The sequence below is a fragment of the Rhinopithecus bieti genome, unplaced genomic scaffold (genome assembly GCF_001698545.2).
Source record: "Rhinopithecus bieti isolate Rb0 unplaced genomic scaffold, ASM169854v2 scaffold_9899, whole genome shotgun sequence".
Classification (NCBI taxonomy): Eukaryota; Metazoa; Chordata; class Mammalia; order Primates; family Cercopithecidae; genus Rhinopithecus; species Rhinopithecus bieti.
Genome location: NW_016806979.1, coordinates 5,923,177 through 5,941,771, shown reverse-complemented (window position 1 = coordinate 5,941,771; position 18,595 = coordinate 5,923,177). Strand labels below are relative to the sequence as shown.

The 18,595-nt window shown below is 56.4% G+C and overlaps 1 protein-coding gene across 2 annotated transcripts in view; it reads right to left on the bottom strand.

The window, feature by feature from the left end:
• Window positions 1-2,458: 2,458 nt before the first annotated feature.
• LSM4 (LSM4 homolog, U6 small nuclear RNA and mRNA degradation associated) overlaps window positions 2,459-18,595 on the bottom strand; it is an 18,085-nt gene continuing 1,948 nt past the window's right edge. The window contains exons 2-5 of one of the 2 annotated variants that reach the window (XM_017879451.1): window positions 13,005-13,046; window positions 8,820-8,918; window positions 5,277-5,460; window positions 2,459-3,103 (exon numbers count right to left, since the gene is read on the bottom strand). In XM_017879451.1, coding sequence (XP_017734940.1) covers window positions 3,012-3,103; window positions 5,277-5,460; window positions 8,820-8,918; window positions 13,005-13,046 — 417 coding nt within the window. In that variant the 3' untranslated portion in view covers window positions 2,459-3,011. The remainder of the gene's footprint in view (window positions 3,104-5,276; window positions 5,461-8,819; window positions 8,919-13,004; window positions 13,047-18,595) is intronic. The other variant, XM_017879452.1, reaches the window with a different exon arrangement.

The following is an 18,595-nucleotide window of genomic DNA, read 5'->3' as shown; positions in this document are numbered from 1 at the left end:
GGGGATGGGGAGGATGGGGAGGAAGATGGGGAGCGAGAGGAGGGGTATGGAGGAAGAGAGAGGGATGACTTCCCACAGCTGCCTCTCAGGGGCCACTGCCCAAGGCCAGCCTCTGCACTTTTGTCCCTGAAGCGGGTGCTTGGCTCCGGGATGAGGTGGCGTCAGCAGCCGACCCGGGCCTGTCGCACTCTGGCGTGGGACTGTGAGCTGGCCCTGCAGAGCTCAGCCCCGGGCTGAGTCACAGCACAGTGTCAGGCATGGGCCTCCCTGACAGAAAGCAAACTCCAGGCGAGAAGGTCTGGGGGTGGGTGGGGACCATCTACGGTAAAGGCAGCCCTAGCTGGGTGAGGAGGGCACGGACCCTGGGCCCAACAGACCATCCGAGGGACAGAAAGACCTGGAAGCCTTGGATTTAGGAACTAGACTGGTGCTTTTGGTTTCTGTTTCTTGAGGGGGCTGAGGATGAGGCTTCGTGAAACCAGCCAGGAAGAATGAAACACAGAGCTGGTCCGACACCCAGCTCAAGGGAGGGGGGCCGGAAGCTTCTGGAAGTCTGCAGGGGCCTAAGCAGGGGCTACTCTAGCCCACGAGGCCAAGTTGGCGGAGGCAGGCGAGGGGACTCTGCGGCTCGAGTCACAGGTCAGGAGAGACTGGGCCTAGAGCCCGCAGCTGCCGGGCTGGAAAGGTCAGAGCCGGCTCTGCGTCTGGCTGCACCGGCAAGAAGCTGCAATTACACAGGCAAAGGAGGCCGGGGATTAGCCCTGACACCTGGGAACCTGAACGGTGTGAAGGCACTAGGGGGTGTTGGAACACATTCTGAGTTCAGAGCCTGGTCAGGGAGGAAGAACCAGAGATCAGCAGAAAGGGGAAGGGGCCTCCGAGGGCTTACCCAACCCAAATTCCCAGGACGCCTGACCCCAGAGCTCCCAGATTTCATCCACGCCTCGTGACACACACAACCCCTGGGAGGAAGGAGCCCGGGCTGCTTGGAGAGCCCCAGAGGCCTCTAAGGGCCACTGAGTCTAGGATGAGGGGCAGGAGCTGCAAATGGGACCTCCCTGCTCCCCACCCTTCCTTCCCTCCTTCCCTGAAGATTGCCTCACCCACCTCACCCTGTGAGCCCAGCCCCCTGCACAGCCCACCCTGTAGGGGCATGGGATGTGCCAAGAGATGCTCCCGTCAACCAGGTGCAGTGGCTCACGCCTGTAATCCCACCACTTTGGGAGGCCCAGGTGGGAGGATCACTTGAGGTCAGGAGTTCAAGACCAGCCTGGCCAACATGGTGGAACTGTGTACTAAAAATACAACAAATTAGCCACACGTGTTGGTGCACACCTGTAATCCCAGCTACTTGGGAGGCTAAGGCAAGAGAATTGCTTGAACCCAGGAGGTGGAGCTTGCAGTGAGCTGAGATCGCGTCACTGCATTACAGCCTGGGCAACAGAGCGAGACTCCGTCTCAAAAAAAAAGAAAAACAAACAAAAAAACCAATGCTCTTGTCCAGCAGGCAGGTGGGTGCTATGGGTCGGTGCATCCCAAGGCTTCCAGGCCAGGGCCCACAACTGCCGCCCCTGCTTGTGTTGAGGGGCGGGTTTGTGAGGTTCAGGGCAGGTCGCAGCCTGGACCTCACATGCCCTATCTCTAACCATCAATCAAGTGCCGCTGTGGAGGAGAGGATTCAGGCGACAGCAGATATCCATCCCTGTCCCCCACCCCACACACAAGGAGAGCATCTCAGGTTAGGACATTGTAAATGCAAAATCTATACGATGGCAAGGAACTCTGAAGACTCAAGAAACAGTTCCTCACGGACGGGGCCTTTTATTCCAATCACCTCTCAAAATAGGTCTCCAAACGGGGACCCTGAAGAGAAGGCTATGCGGGGTGACGGGCTGCTGCCTGGCTCAGGGCTTCCCTGCAGTCACTTCCCAGTCCGCAGATGCTACCTGGAGCCTTTCCCGAAAGTGCTGACTCAGTGTCTCAGGCACGCGCCCGAGGTTTGACAAGTTCGGCCTGGCTCAGAAAGGGGGCAGGAGCCTCGTGAGAATCTTCCGAGGGGATTCCTGTCCCCAGTCTTCTCTGTGTGAACGCCAGTGTGGCCAGATGGGGATAGATGATGGAGCCCAGGCCACCCGGGAAGGGGTGATGGGGACCATGTGTGGCCCCTGCCTGGGACTTCCCTCCTCACACAACCCTCAGCATTAACATCTCCACAGAGGGGAGAGGGTATAGGACAACCTGGTGTGGGGGCGCCAGGGACTCTCAAGAGCCCCACTGTCTAGATGCTGGTCTTGCCTTTTGTAAAAGGATATCAGGACCCCACAGTGACGCTGACGCCTGGTGAGATCTCTAAAAAGGAAGCTTCCCTCACGGGAACGGTGATTTCCCGACAGCCCAGAGATGGACAGAGGGCAGGAGACCCACTAGGTGCGCCCAGATGCTCAAAAGGAACAGTGGATGTGCAGTGTGTAGTTTTATTTGTTTTTATTTTTGTAACACAAGAGAGGAAGCGATGGGCCAGGGCCCAAGGCATCCTGTGCACGGGTTCGAAGGCTTTCAACCGTCCCAGGTTTGTTTTGAAGGCAATTTTGGGGCCGCGCCCAAAGAAACTCTGCAGGCTGTCAGTCCCAGCGTGAACAGCTTAAAATAAAAATCTCCCGTCTGGTCACTGCTCAGAGAGGCTCCGAGAAATGCAAAACAAACCCGCCTGGAAAATGCCGCCCTGAGAACCAGAGCGAGGGCTTGAAAGATGCCTTCAACACAGACTCTTCCAGGAATCCAGCCAGCTTTGGGGCGGCCGCTTCACAAAACCAAAAACACCAAATAACATTTCCAACCGGAGAATTGCCGGTTTTAGCAAGAAAAAGGGACTTCACCTAAAAGGGAGGGTCGCAAAACACGAAGGGGTTCCCCTGACTCCCGCCTCTTCCTTTCTGAGCAGATCCGTCGGAGACTGTGGAGCGGAATCGCTGCCCTGGCAGGAGGGGGCGCAGCGGCCGGTCTGGGTGGGCTCACTGTTTGCCCGCCTGTCTGCCCGGTTTCTTCTCTGGTTGGCCTCTGCCTGTGCCTGGGATCCCACCTCGGCCCCGGCCGCCAAACACACCTAGAGAACAGAGAGAGGGGGCTGCAGCAGAGCCAGGTGAGTGGGAGTTTCCACAGGATCCCAGTGCCCTGAAACTCTAGTCCAGGTCACCTAAGTCCCCAGGCTCAGCTTCCTCATATGTGAGGTGGGGACTGAGGGTGCTTTGGATCTCCTCCATGAGGCAGAGTATCTGAGGAAGGCAGGAACTCCAGGGCATCCTCATTATGGGACTAGACCCAACCCCCAGGGATGCAGGGGGGGGACTAGGCAACAGAGGGCACTAAGTCACATGGTGGGTTGGGGCAGGCTTCTTAAACGACAAAGCCAGAAGGGCTTCCTGGAGGAGGGGGAGGTGAGAGAGGGGTGGAGCAGAGACTAGGGCAGTAGGCCAGGCTGGGGGCTGCCTGGGGGGGCCTCCCACGCTCCAGGACCACCCATGGCCCCTCATCCACCTTCGGGGAGTAAACAGAAAAGGGGTTTCTGTGAATCCAGCCCCAGGAATGGAGAAGGGGAGGGGATTCCCCACCTGGCCTGAGGCCACAGAGACAGGAGACCATGAGGCCAAATGACATTTTCCATGAAGCCCCTGAGGTGGGAGCATGTGGCCACTGGGGAGGTGACAGGGGGGTCCCAGGAGATAGAGTCCCAGGAGATGAGGGCCCCAGGGACTCACTGAGTGGACACTGCAGCGGCGCCCACAGTAATCCTGAGCAGGCTGCACGCAGGGCACGCCTGTCCCCACACCGTCTGTGTGCCCAGCACCCCTTCATGCCACCCCCACCACAGGCCAGGCCTGGATGCAGCAGGCTGGGTGGGCCGGGACCCCACATCGATCCCTCCCTCTCCGTCTCCCTCGGGGACCCCAGCTCTGTGAGCCCCGTCTAGGGAGCCGTTTCAGAGAACTTTCTAGCTGGATGAATGCTTGAGGAAATCAAAGCTGGAGCTTCAAACAGCAGGAGAGCCAAGGCCAGCAAGAGGAGCTGGCCCTGCGGCCCATGTGCCGGTACCAGGGACCAGAGGCCAGAGCTGCAGGCAGCATAGCTCCGGCCCTCCACAGAGCCCGCTCGGAATCTCAGCCTTGGGCCGGGGAGGTCTGGAGACAGGAGGACTGACCCCAACAGGAACTGGAATCACTGTCTCCTCTGTAGACCTCAACACCTTGAAGGTGGGGTCAGGGGTCCAGATTTAGAGGATCCAAGAGGTCAGGGCTCTCACCAGCCAGGGGCCACCAGGCCCTGTGGGGACAGAGGCCAGAGGCCAACACTGGCCCAGGCCACCAACCTCCCCTCTCACCAGGGAGGGCCAGCTGTGCCAGGGTGCACGGCCTGGTGGGAGTTACTGCGAGGCTGCTGTCTGCACCCCATGGCCCCGTGGCTTCCTGCAGAGCAGCCAGAGAAAACCCCCGACTTCCCTAGGTAGGACCCGACCCACTCTCTCAACAACGTTGATCCCAAGTGCTGGGAAGGAGCCAGGCCTGGGACCCCAGAGGCCCCACCCACCCTGAGATCCCCAAAGTTCCCTGCCTGGAGTACTATCCCCATCCCTCCCTCGGGCTCACTCCTGACCGCCTCGTGAGCCTGCACTCAGAATTGGCACCTGGGGCCTTCCGGGGCCAGCCTGCCGTTCTGCAAGCCCCCAGGCTGGCACCTGAGCCCAGCACACCAGCAGTGCCCATGGATGGAAGAAGCAAAGCCCAGGTTCCCCTGAAAACACAAGAGCTGGGGACAGAGAGGTAAGGAGGGGCAGGGGTTACAGATGGCCCCTGGGCCTAACAAATGGAATTTTACGCCAATTCATCATCTCTGGTGGGGGCGGGTGACCTTGGCTCTGGATAGAGCCACAGAAGGGAAAGGGCCCCACACCAGGCCCCAAGTGGAGTCCTTGCCAGCGGCCTGGACAGGTGGGCACCACCAGACCCTCTCAGAGGGGAAACTGAGGCTTGGGGAGGTGACGTGATGTGCCCTGAGGACTACCAGGAGGCACAGTGAGAGGAGGACTGAGTCCCAGGTCTCCGGGCTCCTCTGGCTGGGCCTCGGCTCATGGCCAAAGACCAGGAGGGGGGCCCGGGAGGGTCGGGAGGCTCCGAGGCAGTGCTGCAAGGGCACTAGCCAAGAAGGCCAACCCCGAGAAGGAGGGATGCCACGTGTGGCTGTCCTCCCGCCCCAGGTATGTCCACCGCGGATGGGAGACCCACCTCGGCCGGCGCCGCCCATGCCGCGGCCTTTCTGCTGCTTCTGCTGCTGCAGGCCTCCGCGGCCGCGGCCCTTGGCCACCACCTCCTCCTTGACCATGTCAATGATCTCGTCAGGAATGCGCAGGTACTTGATGGTGCTGCCACGGATGTAGCACTCGGGCATCCGCCAGAACTTGTCCCCGTCCTGCGGAGAAGGGGAGCGGGTTTTTTTTATTTTTGAGATAGAGTCTCACTCTAGCACCCAGGCTGGACTGCAGTGGCACGATCTTGGCTCACTGCAACCTCCACCTTCTGGGATCAAGCAATTCTCCCACCTCAGCCTCTCGATTAGCTGGGATTACAGATGCCTGGCTAATTTTTTTGTATTTTTGTAGAGACGGGGTTTCACCGTGTTAGCCAGGATGGTCTCGATCTCCTGACCTTGTGAGCCGCCTACCTCAGCTTCCCAAAGTGCTGGGATTACAGGCGTGAGCCACCGTGCCTGGCCCTATTTTTTACTTTTACTTTTATTTTTATTTTTTTGAAACAGAGTCTTGCTCTGTCACCCAGGCTGGAGTGCAGTGGTGCCATCTCGGCTCACTGCAACCTTCGCCTCCCGGGTTCACGCTATTCTCCTGCCTCAGCCTCCTGAGTAGCTGGGACTACAGGCACCAGTCACCACGCCCAGCTAATTATTTTGTATTTTTAGTAGAGACAGGGTTTCACCGTGTTAGCCAGGATGGTCTCGATCTCCTGACCTCATGATCCACCTGCCTCGGCCTCCCAAAGTGCTGAGATTACAGGTGTGAGCCACCGCGCCTGGCCGGGGAGCGGGTTATTACCAGGCTGTCTGGCCCAGTACTGGGAGCAGGGTCTCCGATCTGTGGGAGGCCCTGCAGATCCCACCCAGCCTGCACCCCGCACCACCCCGGCAAGCTGCACAGTCTCAGTCCCAGGAGACATGTGGAAAGGTGTCCACCCTGCAGGCAGGATCTCTCCTGATCCCAGGCAATCCTTCACCCAACAGCAAGGGTGGATGTGGTAGGCGCAGCCCCCTTGTGCACCCACAAGGAAAACTGACTCCTATCCTCTGCCCGTGGGCCTGGCTCAGGAGTGGCTGACTGGGGCTCCCTCCAGCCTGGGATGGGGCTCTCTCCAGTTGGGGTTGGGATTCTTCACCTGCAGCCCAAAGCCCAGAGTGGATGGGGGCCTCCCTGTGCACCAGACCCAGACAAAGCCCAGCTACTCCTCCTCCTGCCCCAGCCCCACCTCACTTCTGGAAGCCTCTCTATGTGCCGACTCATTCATTCATCCCAGTATCTCCCAACAGGGCCTGAGTTGGGTGCAGGGACATGCGAGCAAGCTACAGGCCTAGTGTGGTGGGTGAAGAGGGGTGGGGGATGGGGGTACTTGGGTCCTGCCAGGGTGGCTCAAGGGCAGCTTCCAGTGATGCCAGTGTTAGGAGAGCTAACCGAGACTGGAGAAATGCAGGCCTTGCAAAGTCACAGACTCACGCTGCAATGTGTCCCTGAGGCCCCCACTGGGACAGATCGAGGGATTAGCAGGGGCTAGGGCCATTCCTACCATATCAGTTTCCCAGTACCACCCCACCACCCAGGTTCCTGTACAGATCCATGTGTGACGCCTGCATGGCCTTTGCCCCAGATGCCATTAGAAGTCAGATCACAGTATCTTCCTGCTTGGAACCCACCCATGGGCCCCTCTGTCTTGGGGGCAAGGTCTAAGAGCCTCAGCAGGGCTCTCTAGGGCTCGAGACCCTGCCCCGCCCTGGCGGTCCTCTCCCAGCCCCTGATGACATTCCCTCTAGATGGAACTTTGTTTCCGGAACACACGCCATGGGCTTGCTCCCAGGACTTTGCACGTGGTTTTCCCACTTCTCATCTGGATGACTCTGGCCCTAAAAGGCCTCACCTGCCTGAATCCCCAAGTCCTCCTGTCAGACACTCTCCTCCATGCCTGGGTGGGTGTTGCCTGGCCCAGCGCTGGGTGGGGATGAACAGCCCCTTTGGGTGCTCACTGTCCTAGGAACCCCTCAAGGGCTCGTGGGGTGGACACACTATGGTTCTGTGGGGGCTCAGGGCCTGGGCAGGCGGCTTGGCGCCCAGCTCTCCCAGGCAGGGCCCAGAGGCTTCCTCGTGCAGGAACCTGGGCAGGGCCTGAGCTCACTGCAGGGAGGCCCCTGCCTCCTGCCCACAGCGCTCCAGAGCTCCCTCAGCCCGAGGGACTCTCTGCATCCTGCGGCCTGCCTCTGAGGGAGGGAGGGCCCCGCTCAGATGGGGACGATGTGAGTTCCCATCGCCTCTCCTCTCAGCCCCCAGTGACGGCAGCATCACCACCCAGCCACAGAGGCAGGCTGCCCAGGGAAAGTCACCCGTCCACTCGAAGCTGGCGGCAGAGGCCAGACCAACCCCTGGAGACCACACAGCCTCTGAATTAACAGGCTTCTCAGGTCTAGGACCTGGAAGTGTCCAAAAGACCGCACACGCTCACGCACGCAACACACCTGGTGATTCCAATGCCAGAAGGGGAAAGAGCCCTGCTGGCCGCAGGTGGGAGGCACGTGGTTCTGCACCGAGGCACCGTCCCACACAGCCGGACTGGACCCACCCAGACGCCCTCCGAGAGGCTATGGCACGAAACCCAGCAATCAGCTTCTAGAGCTTCTAGCGCTGCTGCACAGCAGCCCCACCACCTGTTCCCACCCTGTGCTGACAAGAGGCCCAGTCCTGGGTCGGGCTGGGGGTCAGGGCAAGACAAGGCCACTTCAGGAAGGAGCCGCTCCCCCTCCTTGAGCTCTGTTGTCCTGTCAAGGTGACCCCAGGCAGGCACTCCAAGCTCCCCAGCAGTTTCCTCCCTATACCATGGGGGCTGTCACCCACAGGGAGACAAGACAGATGGTGTCAGGGAAGGTTGGTGGGAGGAGTCCAAGGGAGCCGCTGCCTTCAGCACCATGCCTGACCTCCTCCTCAGTGCTCCATGGGTCATCCCAGGGGCAGGGAAGGCCTGTGACGCCAGGGGAACCATCTTCCAGCCCCGGCCGACCCAGCAGCGCTCCTAGCGAGGCAATTCCCGGTCTTGGGCTCTGGCTGGTGGCTCCTGGCCCACCGGGCCCTGGCACTGCCCCTGCCCACCATGACCTGGGCATTCTGGACATCCCATGGCCACGCTACCATGGCCCACAGAGTCCAGGCAACATCCAGGCTGGACTAAAGGCAGCAGAGCCTGGGAGGCTTGGACTTCCCCTGGAGGGGAATTCCACAGGGAATCCCCAGGCCCAGGTCCTTCCAGGTCAGGGGTGGCACCAACAGACACACAGCAGGAAAGGCCGGGTCGGGGGGGCAGCCTCACACAGGGTCAAAGTCCAGGGCGTGCTAGGGGACTTGGTGGCCTGGCCCACCCTGACCTGTCCCTCCCCACTGACCCCTGTCAGGATGAGCAGTCCTAGGCGGCCTCCCCCACTAACTCCTCCCATGAGGCCCAGGGAGGGAGGATGTTGAGTGTCCACCCCCGCATACCACCCCCATTGGTGGGCGCAGTACCCACCCTGGATGTGCAGATGACTTCTCGCAGGTTAATGTTCATCCAGTTGTCGCAGCTCACCAGGTGTCCATTGTACGTCTCCCCATTTTTCAGCTCCACCAGCTGGAAGAGAGACATGCCAGAGGTCAGCTATGGCCCTGGAGCCCTGCGCCATGGGCCCCCCAGGAGGTGCAGCTCTGCCCCGTGAGACGGACCACCACCTCCAGGCCTCAGCCCACAGCTCCCAGACCCCTAAATGGCCTTCCTTACAGGTGACAGACTCTGCCTCCACTATACACTTCACTGGCAGTTAGACAGTCTATCATGACGCCAACCTTTGTACAATTAAAAAATGATACTGGGCCGGGCATGGTGGCTCAGGCCTGTAATCCCAGCACTTTGGGAGGCTGACGTGGGCAAATCACGAGGTCAAGAGATTGAGACCATCCTGACCCCATCCTGACCAACATGGTGAAACCCCATCTCTACTAAAAATACAAAAATTAGCTGGGCATGGTGATGCATGCCTGTAGTCCCAGCTACTTGGGAGCCTGAGGCAGAAGAATTGTTTGAACCCAGCAGGCGGAAGTTGCAGTGAGCTGAGATCCGCACCACTGCACTCCAGCCTGAGCAACAGAGTGAGACTTGGTCTTACAAAAGAAAAAATTGCACTTTGGGAGGCCGAGACGGGTGGATCACGAGGTCAGGAGATCGAGACTATCCTGGCTAGCACGGTCGGTGAAACCCCGTCTCTACTAAAAAATACAAAAAACTAGCCGGGCGTGGTGGCGGGAGCCTGCAGTCCCAGCTACTCGGGAGGCTGAGGCAGGAGAATGGCGTGAACCCGGAAGGCGGAGCTTGCAGTGAGCTGAAGTAGGATCCGGCCACTGCACACTCCATCCTTGGGCCGGGCAGAGCGAGACTTTCCATCCCCGAAAAAAAAAAAAGAAAAAAAAAAAGGGAAAAAATTGGCCGGCGCGCGGGTGGGGCTCAAGGGCCTGTATCCACACTTTGGGGAGGGCCGAGGACGAGGCGATCAACGAGGTCCCCAGAATATCGAGACCATCCTGCTACATGGTGAAACCCAGTCTCTACTAAAAAAATACAAAAACTAGCCCGGGCGAGGTGTGGGGGCCGCCCTGTAGCTCCAGCCCCTACTCGGGGAAGGCTGGGAGCGCAGGAGAATGGCATAAACCCGAGCAGGAGCTTGCAGGGGAGCTGAGATCCGGCCACTGCACTCCAGCCTGGGTGACAGAGTGGAGACTCCATCTCAAAAAAAAAAAAAAAAAAAAAAAAAAATTAAGAAACACAGAAATGTTTAAAGGAATGAGTGAGACAATGGTGATGGTGGCCACTGATCCAGGGTGGCTGGGGACCAGGTGGGCACAGCTAGGCTGGTCCGGTAGGCACCCCCACAACACCAGATATTTGGGCTGTGGTGTTCCGCAAATGCTGTTTTGCACTGTAATAATTACTCGTCTATTTTGATATGTTTTGAGAACAAAGATAAGTAGCACATCATTCTGAAGATATGCTGCGGTTCAAAAAAGGCTGAGATTTTTTGATGTCTTCTATGAGACAGGGTCTTGCTCTGTTGCCCAGACTGGAGTACAGTGTCGTGAGCACGGCTCACTGCAGCCTCGACCTCCTGGGCTCAAGTCATCCTCCCACCTCGGTTTCCCTAGTAGCTGAAACTACAAGCTCACACTACCACACGCGGTTAATTTATTTTCCTTTTGTAGAAGTGGGGTCTCACTGTTGTCCAGACTGGTCCCAAACTCCCGGGCTCAAGTGATCCTCCTGTCTTGGCCTCCCAGAGTGCTGAGATTATAGGCATTAGCCACTGTGCTCAGTCCAAGGCTGAGTTTTTCTTTTCTTTTTTTTTTTTTTGAGATGGAGTCTCACTCTGTCACCCAGGCTGGAGTGCAGTGGCCGGATCTCAGCTCCCTGCAAGCTCTGCCTCCCGGGTTTACGCCATTCTCCTGCCTCAGCCTCCCTAGTAGCTGGGACTACAGGCGCCCGCCACCACGCCCGGCTAGTTTTTTGTATTTTTTAGTAGAGACGGGGTTTCACCATGTTAGCCAGGATGGTCTCGATCTCCTGACCTCGTGATCCGCCAGTCTCGGCCTCCCAAAGTGCTGGGATTACAGGCTTAAGCCACCGCGCCTGGCCGAGTTTTTCTTTTGAGACGAAGTCTCGCTCTTGTTGCCCAGGCTGGAGTGCAATGGCGTGATCTCAGCTCACTGCAACTTCTGCCTTCCGGGTTCAAGCGATTCTCCTGCCTCAGCCTCCCAAGTAGCTGGCACCTGCCACCACGCCCAGCTAATGTTTTAGTAGAGACGGGGGTTTCACCATGTTGGCTGGTCTCGAACTCCTGACTTCAGGTGATCCACCCGCCTTGGCCTCCCACCAAGGCTGAGATTTTTAAATGATTCAACTTAGGCATCTGCCCGAGAGAAACGAACACAGGCAACTATACAAATATGTGTGTGTGAACGTTCACAGTGACACTATTCGCAATAGCCAAAAAGGGGAAAGAGCCCAGATGCCTATCAGCAGACGAACAGATAAACAAAATGTGTTAAGTATCTGCTCCACGGAGTATCGTCTGGCTATAAGGAATGAGGCACTGACACAGGCCACAGGGTGGATGAACCTCAAAAACATGGTGCTGAGTGACAGCTACTAGACCCGAGAGGCCTCATAGTCTCTGCTCACACGCATGGGATATATCCGGAATAGGCAACCCCAAAGAGATGGCAGCTGCCTCGTGCTCATCAGGAGCTAGGGTTGGGAAGTGACTGCTGATAGAGATGGGGTTTCCTTTTGGGGAGACGGAAATGTTCCGGCCTAGAGAGAGGTGGTGGTTACACAACGCTGTGACTGCACCAAATGCCACTAAATTGTGCACTTTAACTGAAGTGTTAGTATGTAATACTATCATTTTTTGGAGACAGGGTCTCACTGTTGCCCAGGTTAGACCTGCAGCCTCAAACGCCCCAGGCTCAGGTGATCCTCCTGCCTTAGGCTCCCGAGTAACTGGAACTACAGGCACATGCCACTACACCCAGCTAATTTTTATATTTTATGGAGAGGCGTGGTTTCTCCTTGTTGCCCAGGCTGGTCTCTGAACTCCTGGGCTCAAGCCATCCTCTAGCCTCAGCCTCCCAAAGTGCTGGGATACTAGGCATGAGCCACCACGCCCAGCCTGAAGTTCTTTTTATTTTTTTAAGAGACAGGGTCTTGTTATATTGCCCAGGTTGGATTTGAACTCCTGGGCTCAAGTGATCCTTCCACCTCATTAATTTTCTCCCATCCTTGGCCGGGCGCGGTGGCTCAAGCCTGTAATCCCAGCACTTTGGGAGGCCGAGGCGGGCGGATCACAAGGTCAGGAGATCAAGACCATCCTGGCTAACACAGTGAAACCCCGTCTTTACAAAAAAATACAAAAAAAAAAAAAAACTAGCCGGGCGGGGTGGCGGGTGCCTGTAGTCCCAGCTACCCGGGGGGGGGGGGCAGGGGAAAGGGAAGAAAGCCGGGGGGGGGGGGGTTGTGGGGGGGGAAGGCCCGGCGGTGCCCCCCCAGCAGGGGGAAAAAGAGAGACCCCCTCTCAAAAAAAAAAAAAAAAAATTTTCTCCCATCCAAGTACTAACCAGGCCCAACCCTGCTTAGCTTCCGAGAGCAGATGAGATCGGGCGTGTTCAGGGTGGTATGGCTGCAGAACCCCCTCATTAATTTTTTTTCTTTTTTTAGAGACAAGGTCTCACTCTGTCGCTCAGACTGGAGCACAGTGGTATGATCATAGCTCACTGCAGCCTCAAACTCCTGGGATCAGTCAATTCTCTCGCCTCAGTCTCCTGTGTAGCTATGACTATAGGCACACACCACCTCATCTGGCTAAATTTTAAGTTCTTCTTGCCCAGGCTGATCTTGAACTCCTGAGCTCAGGCGATCCTCCTGTCTCGGCCTCCCAAAGTGCTGGGATTACAGACGTGAGCCACTGCAACTGGCCCATTAAATTTTTAGTAAGTATGTATGCATTACTCTTACAAGTAGCAGAAATGACAGGGGTGTGGACACGCCTGGGGAGGGAGAAGGGAACGAGCTGCCATGCTGGTGGACAGGCAGGAAGCCGTCTGCTCAGCCGCCGCCCCTGTGCTGAGGCTGGCCCCCTCTCAAACAGGCTGTCCCAGACCACTGAGTACTCACCATGGGGTGATTCTGAGCCGTCTTCAACAGTGACAAGGGAAGCTGAAAGGCAAATAAAGCTGCATGGTTTGTCTGTCTGATCAGCGCCTGGGAGCTCTGGTCTCGAGTCCCACCCACGACTCAAAGATGGTGCGGTACGGTGGAAGGGGCGCACAGGAGTGTGTGTCAATCACTCTCCACCGGAAATGCCATTTCCTTACTCTGCCCAGCCCCGGAACACACACCTGCCTCTTGGATTAGGAAGAAAAGCCTCACATACCCTCCCTCCTCCCATAGGTGGCCACCACCTGCTCTTGGTGCTGAACACTGGTCAATTTTTTTTTTTTTTTGAGACAGAGTCTCGCTCTGTCACCCAGGCTGGAGTGCAGTGGCACAATCACGGCTCACTGCAACCTCCACTTCCTGTGTTCAAGCCTCCCAAGCAGCTTGCCTCAGCCTCCCAAGCAGCTGGGGACAACAGGCGTGCATCACCACACCCAGCTAATTTTTATATTTTTAGTAGAGGCGGGGTTTCACCATGTTGGCCAGGCTAGTCTCAAACTCCAGACCTCAGGTGATCCACCTGCCTCAGCTTCCCAAAGTGCTGGGATTACAGGCATGAGCCACCTCGCTTGGCCTAATGCTTGTATTTTAAGCTCAAACTGGTATGCCTGAGATGCATCCATGTTGAGGTTACTGTGAGTATGGAGTTGAGGACACTACAGCTTGGAAACTGGGGAACTTGCCCGGTACTATGGAGCTAGGAGGGGGCAGAGCTGGCCTGGCCCTGTCTGTCTGAAGAAAGCACAAGCCCATGCCTTGCAGGGCAGCCCCAACTGGCCGAGACTGACACCGCCAGGCCCCATTGCAGGGGTCAGTCCCATCAGAGAAGGCCACATCTGAGCTGGTTTTATTTTTATTTTTTCAGATGAAGTCTTGCTCTAAAAATACAAAACTTTGCTGGGCATGGTGGCATGCGCCTGTAGTCCCAGCTACTTGGGTGCTGAGGCAGGAGGATCACTTGAGCCTGAGAAGCAAGCCTGTCACCCAGACTGGAGTGCAGTGGTATGATCCTGGCTCACTGCAACTTCCACCTCCGGGGTTCAAGTGATCCTCCCGCCTCAGCCTCCCAAGTAGCTGGGATTACAGGGGTGCGCCACCATGCCCGGCTAATTTTTGTATTTTTAGTAGAGACGGGGTTTCTACATGTTGGCCAGGTTGGTCTTGAACTCCTGACCTCAAGTGACCCCCTCGCCTGGTCCTCCCAAAGTGCTGGGGTAACAGCATGAGCCATCACCCTTAGCCTGAACTGGGTTTTCAAAGACAGGAAGTCACCAGGTAAGGTGAACTTTCAAGATTTTTTTTTTTTTGGTGGCGACAGGGTTTTGCTATCTTGCCCAAGCTGGCTTTGAACTCTTGGTCTCAGGGAATCCTCCCATCTCAAGCTCCCAAGTAGCTGGAATTACAAGTATGCGCTACCACGTCTGGTTTCAAGATGTTTTTTTCCATCATTACTGAATTTATTATGTCAAATATGTAGTGTTTCTATTACTGGGGGGAAAATCAACACTTTCATTTCGGAAACATAAAACTCAGCCTGTACACTGGGAGCTGCCTCGGGGTGACACAGGGCTGTGCCTGGGTGCGGGGTCCTATAACAGGCCCGTTCTAGTACTGCTGTGAGGAAGGTCCCAGCACCAAGGGGCCCTGACGAGACAGTGCCTCACAGGACAGAGGCTTCACCTTGCCTCGTCCTGGTGACTGGAATTCCAGGTGGCCCTGACCCCAGAAGCCTTTGCTGGGAGTCCTGCCCTGGCTACCACCCTGATCCACAGGGTGGCCGCCTTTCCAGGGAGTGTGAACTTGAAGGCCTCTCCCTGTTGAGGCCGGAAATGGCCTTCAACCCTGGTGGGGTGGCTCCCCTATGAAAGGAAGGGGCTGGGGAGGGAATCCTACATCCCACAGCCCCTTCCTGAGAAAAGCTGCCCAGGGGAGGTCGGTGCCAGCAGGAAGCCAGGCCCAAGCCCGCTTCCTGCACCGGCTTCCTGGAAGAGCCAGATAAGGGGGAAGAACGGGCCATGTGGCCCCGGGGCGGCTGCTCGGAGAGGCAGGGGAGGAGGGCTGTGGGCGGCTGGGCGTGTGTCTGACTGGGTGCCACCAGCCACAGAGAAAACACAAGAGCCATAGATTGGCACATGGGTCCCACGCCCAGGTCGCCCTTTACTGTGAAGAAGCCGTGGGTTTTCCTCAGTAAGCCTGTTTTATTTCTCCAGTCCGTAACAGGAATGGGACCTGGGACCTCCTCCCGGATCACCGGGGAAGGGGCAGAGGTCAGGCTAGCCCTTTAAGGCCCACCTCTCATTCTGCAGAGGAGGCGCCAGCACCCACAGCAGAAGTGATCTGCCTAGGGAAATCCAGCAAGGCCCTGGCAGAGCTGCCCAGAGGCGGACGCCCTACTGTCAGCAGGTGGCCTGGAGACACACCTTCCATGCCAGTGACAGCCCCTCTTGGGTCACCACCTGGTCCCAGTGACCAAGAGCACAGCCTGGGAGGACCCATGGCCTCCTTGCCTGTCACCTGCAGTCCCATCCAAAAGCAGCAGAAAGAACATCTGAGAAACAAAGAGAGCTGGCAGGACAGCCACAGCGGCTCTCGCCTGTAATCTCGGCACTTTGGGAGGCTGAGGCAGGTGATCACCTGAGGTCAGGAGTTCCAGAGCAGCCTGGCCAACATGGCAAAACCCCATCTCTACTAAAATACAAAAATTAGCTGGCCGTGGTGGCAGGTGCCTGTAATCCCTGCCACTTGGGAGGCTGAGGCAGGAGAATCGCTTGAAAGCAGGAGGCAGAGGCTGCAGTGAGCAGGAGTTCGAGACCAGCCTGGCCAATATGGTAAAACTCCATCTCTATTAAAAATGCAAAAATTAGCCAAGCATGGTGGTGCACACCTGTAGTCCCAGCTACTCGGGAGGCTGAGGCAGAAGAATCGTTTGAACCCAGAAGGCAGAGGCTGCAGTAAGCTGAGATCGTGCCACTGCATTGCAGCCTGGGTGACAGTGACAGTTCATCTCAAAAAAAAATCCAAAAAACAGGTCGGGCGCAGTGGCTCAAGCCTGTAATCCCAGCACTTTGGGAGGCCGAGACGGGCGGATCACGAGGTCAGCAGATCGAGACCGTCCTGGCTAACACGGTGAAATCCCGTCTCTACCAAAAAATACCAAAAACTAGCCGGGCGAGGTGGCGGGTGCCTGTAGTCCCAGCCACTCAGGAGGCTGAGGCAGGAGAATGGCGTAAACCCGGGAGGCGGAGCTTGCAGTGAGCCGAGATCCAGACACTGCACTCCAGCCTGGGCGACAGAGTGAGACTCCATCTCAAAAACAAACAAACAAACAAACAAAAACCCCCCAAAACAAAAAATACCCAAATAGGGTTGGTGCAGACCCGCTCACGACACTCCCCAGGCCAGCTACAGAGCCAGGCCTGAGAGGCTCTGTCACACTGGCCGTCACACCCATTCCTGCCACCTGACCTTTACTTCTGCTATTGCCTCTGCCTGGGGTGACCTTCCCCAGACCTTCACGTGGCTGCTGAAACGTCACCTCCTTTGGCCAGGCCCTCTTAATGGCCACTCTCTGCCTCATGGGTGTTTGTTTCCATCATAGGATGCAGCCAGTCTTTAATTACCTTGTTTTTACCTCTGTCCCTTGCTAGACTGGAACACTCAAAGTGGGTGTGGACTTTGTCCAGGGCCAAGCACAAGGCCAGGCACATAAGAGGTATTCGGTAAATATTTGTTGAATAAATACACAAAAGAAATGCACACACCACCCAGGGAGGCACGCAGGGAAGGCAGAACACTCGCCCCACCCCACAGGTAAGGGAAGGAGTGGCTGCTGGACAGGGAGTTGCCTGACTCCTGGGCCCTCCAAGGCTGCAATGGCCTGAGGCTGTGACCATATATCTTGATTTCTCCTATATCCTCATCTCCAAACTCTGTTGGAGAAAGAGGTCAGAGGAAGGGGTGGATCCTCAAAATCTTAAAAGAAGATACATCAAAGTGCCAGGTGAGGCCAGGCACAGTGGCTTCCGCCTGTAATCACAGCACTTTCGGAGGCTGAGGTGGGAGGATCACTTGAGCCCAGGAGTATGAGACCAGCTTGGGCAACACAGCAAGATTCCGTCTCTACAAAAAATGTAAAAATTAGCCAGGTTTAGTGACGCATGTGGTCCCAGCTACCTGGGAGGCTGAGGTGGGAGGATCCCTTGAGCTGGTGAGGTTGAGGCTGCAGTGATTGTGCCACTGCACTCCAGCCTGGACGACAGTGAGAGCTCAGTTCCAAAAAAGAAAAACAAGTGCAGAGTGCAGTGGCTCACACCTGTAATACCAGCACTTTGACACACTGAGGTGGGTGGATCACCTGAGGTCAGGGGTTCAAGACTAGCCTAGCCAACATGGTAAAACCCCATCTCTACTGAAAATACAAAGATTATCCAGGCGTGGTGGCGCATGCCTGTGATCCCAGCTACTTGGGAGGCTGAGGCAGGAAAATCACTCTCTCCGAGAGGTGGAGGTTTAGTGGGCTTTCTTGGAGCATCTGGAATCTGGTTCTCAGGTCTAGATCCACGAGGACCTAATCCAGTGCCTCCTAATTCAGGAAGCTGTCCAGGACTGCCCATCCCTGCTTCTAACCCAGGCCACTCCTTCTGGCCCTGCCCTGACCACAGGGAACTGGAAGTGTGTATCCCATGGTGCCTTGTCCATTCTTGGCCACTCCTCCAGGAAATGGCTGGACAGCCAGGACTCTGGATGTTCAGAAGGTGGGAAGGGGCTGAATGAATGAGTTCACACTTTGCCCAGGCACCATTCTACACACTGGGAATATAGTTGGAAGAAAAACAAAGATCCTGCTTCCACAAAACGTAACACAGGGATGGATCCTTCCAGTTCTGCCCAGTCTTTCATGCCAACTCTGCCCTCTAAGTACATGGCAGAGAGGGACAGGCTCTCTGAATCCTTGCTCTTGAAACCGCCTTTGCAAAAATTGTAACTGAGGAAATTATGACAGTGAAAAGAGATCAGACCTAACCGACTCCATCGTGCTTCTAACCTTTAAGCTGTCCTTGTTTATTTGTGGGCATAGGCCGAACTAACCTTGGGAAAGGATTTAGTGTATAGTTTGACTCTGAAACAAAATTGGTAATAGCCCTTTCCCGAAAAGACCCTCTTCTTGCCTGGGGACCAGTCTGCCTTTGTAGGACTAACAAATAAGCTACACGATTAGAAATTATTGTTTACAGGTCATACAGCCTCTGGCTGCAAGAGTCTGAACCTCCCCAAATTGCTCCTAGGGATAACATCACTATTATAAAATCTAAGATCAGTGTTTGAGATATTTTGCAGACCCTGTACTTGATGGATCAGCTGACACCACCCAGACCAGTAATCTGGCTCAACCAGTCCTGCAATCCCACCCAGGAACAGAAGACAGCAAGAAAACCTCACTTCAATCCCCTGCCAATGACTCCATCTCCAACCTCAGGAAGCTCCAACCAATCAGCACTCCCCACTTCCTGAGCTCCTACCCGCCAAATTATCTTTAAAACTCGGATCCC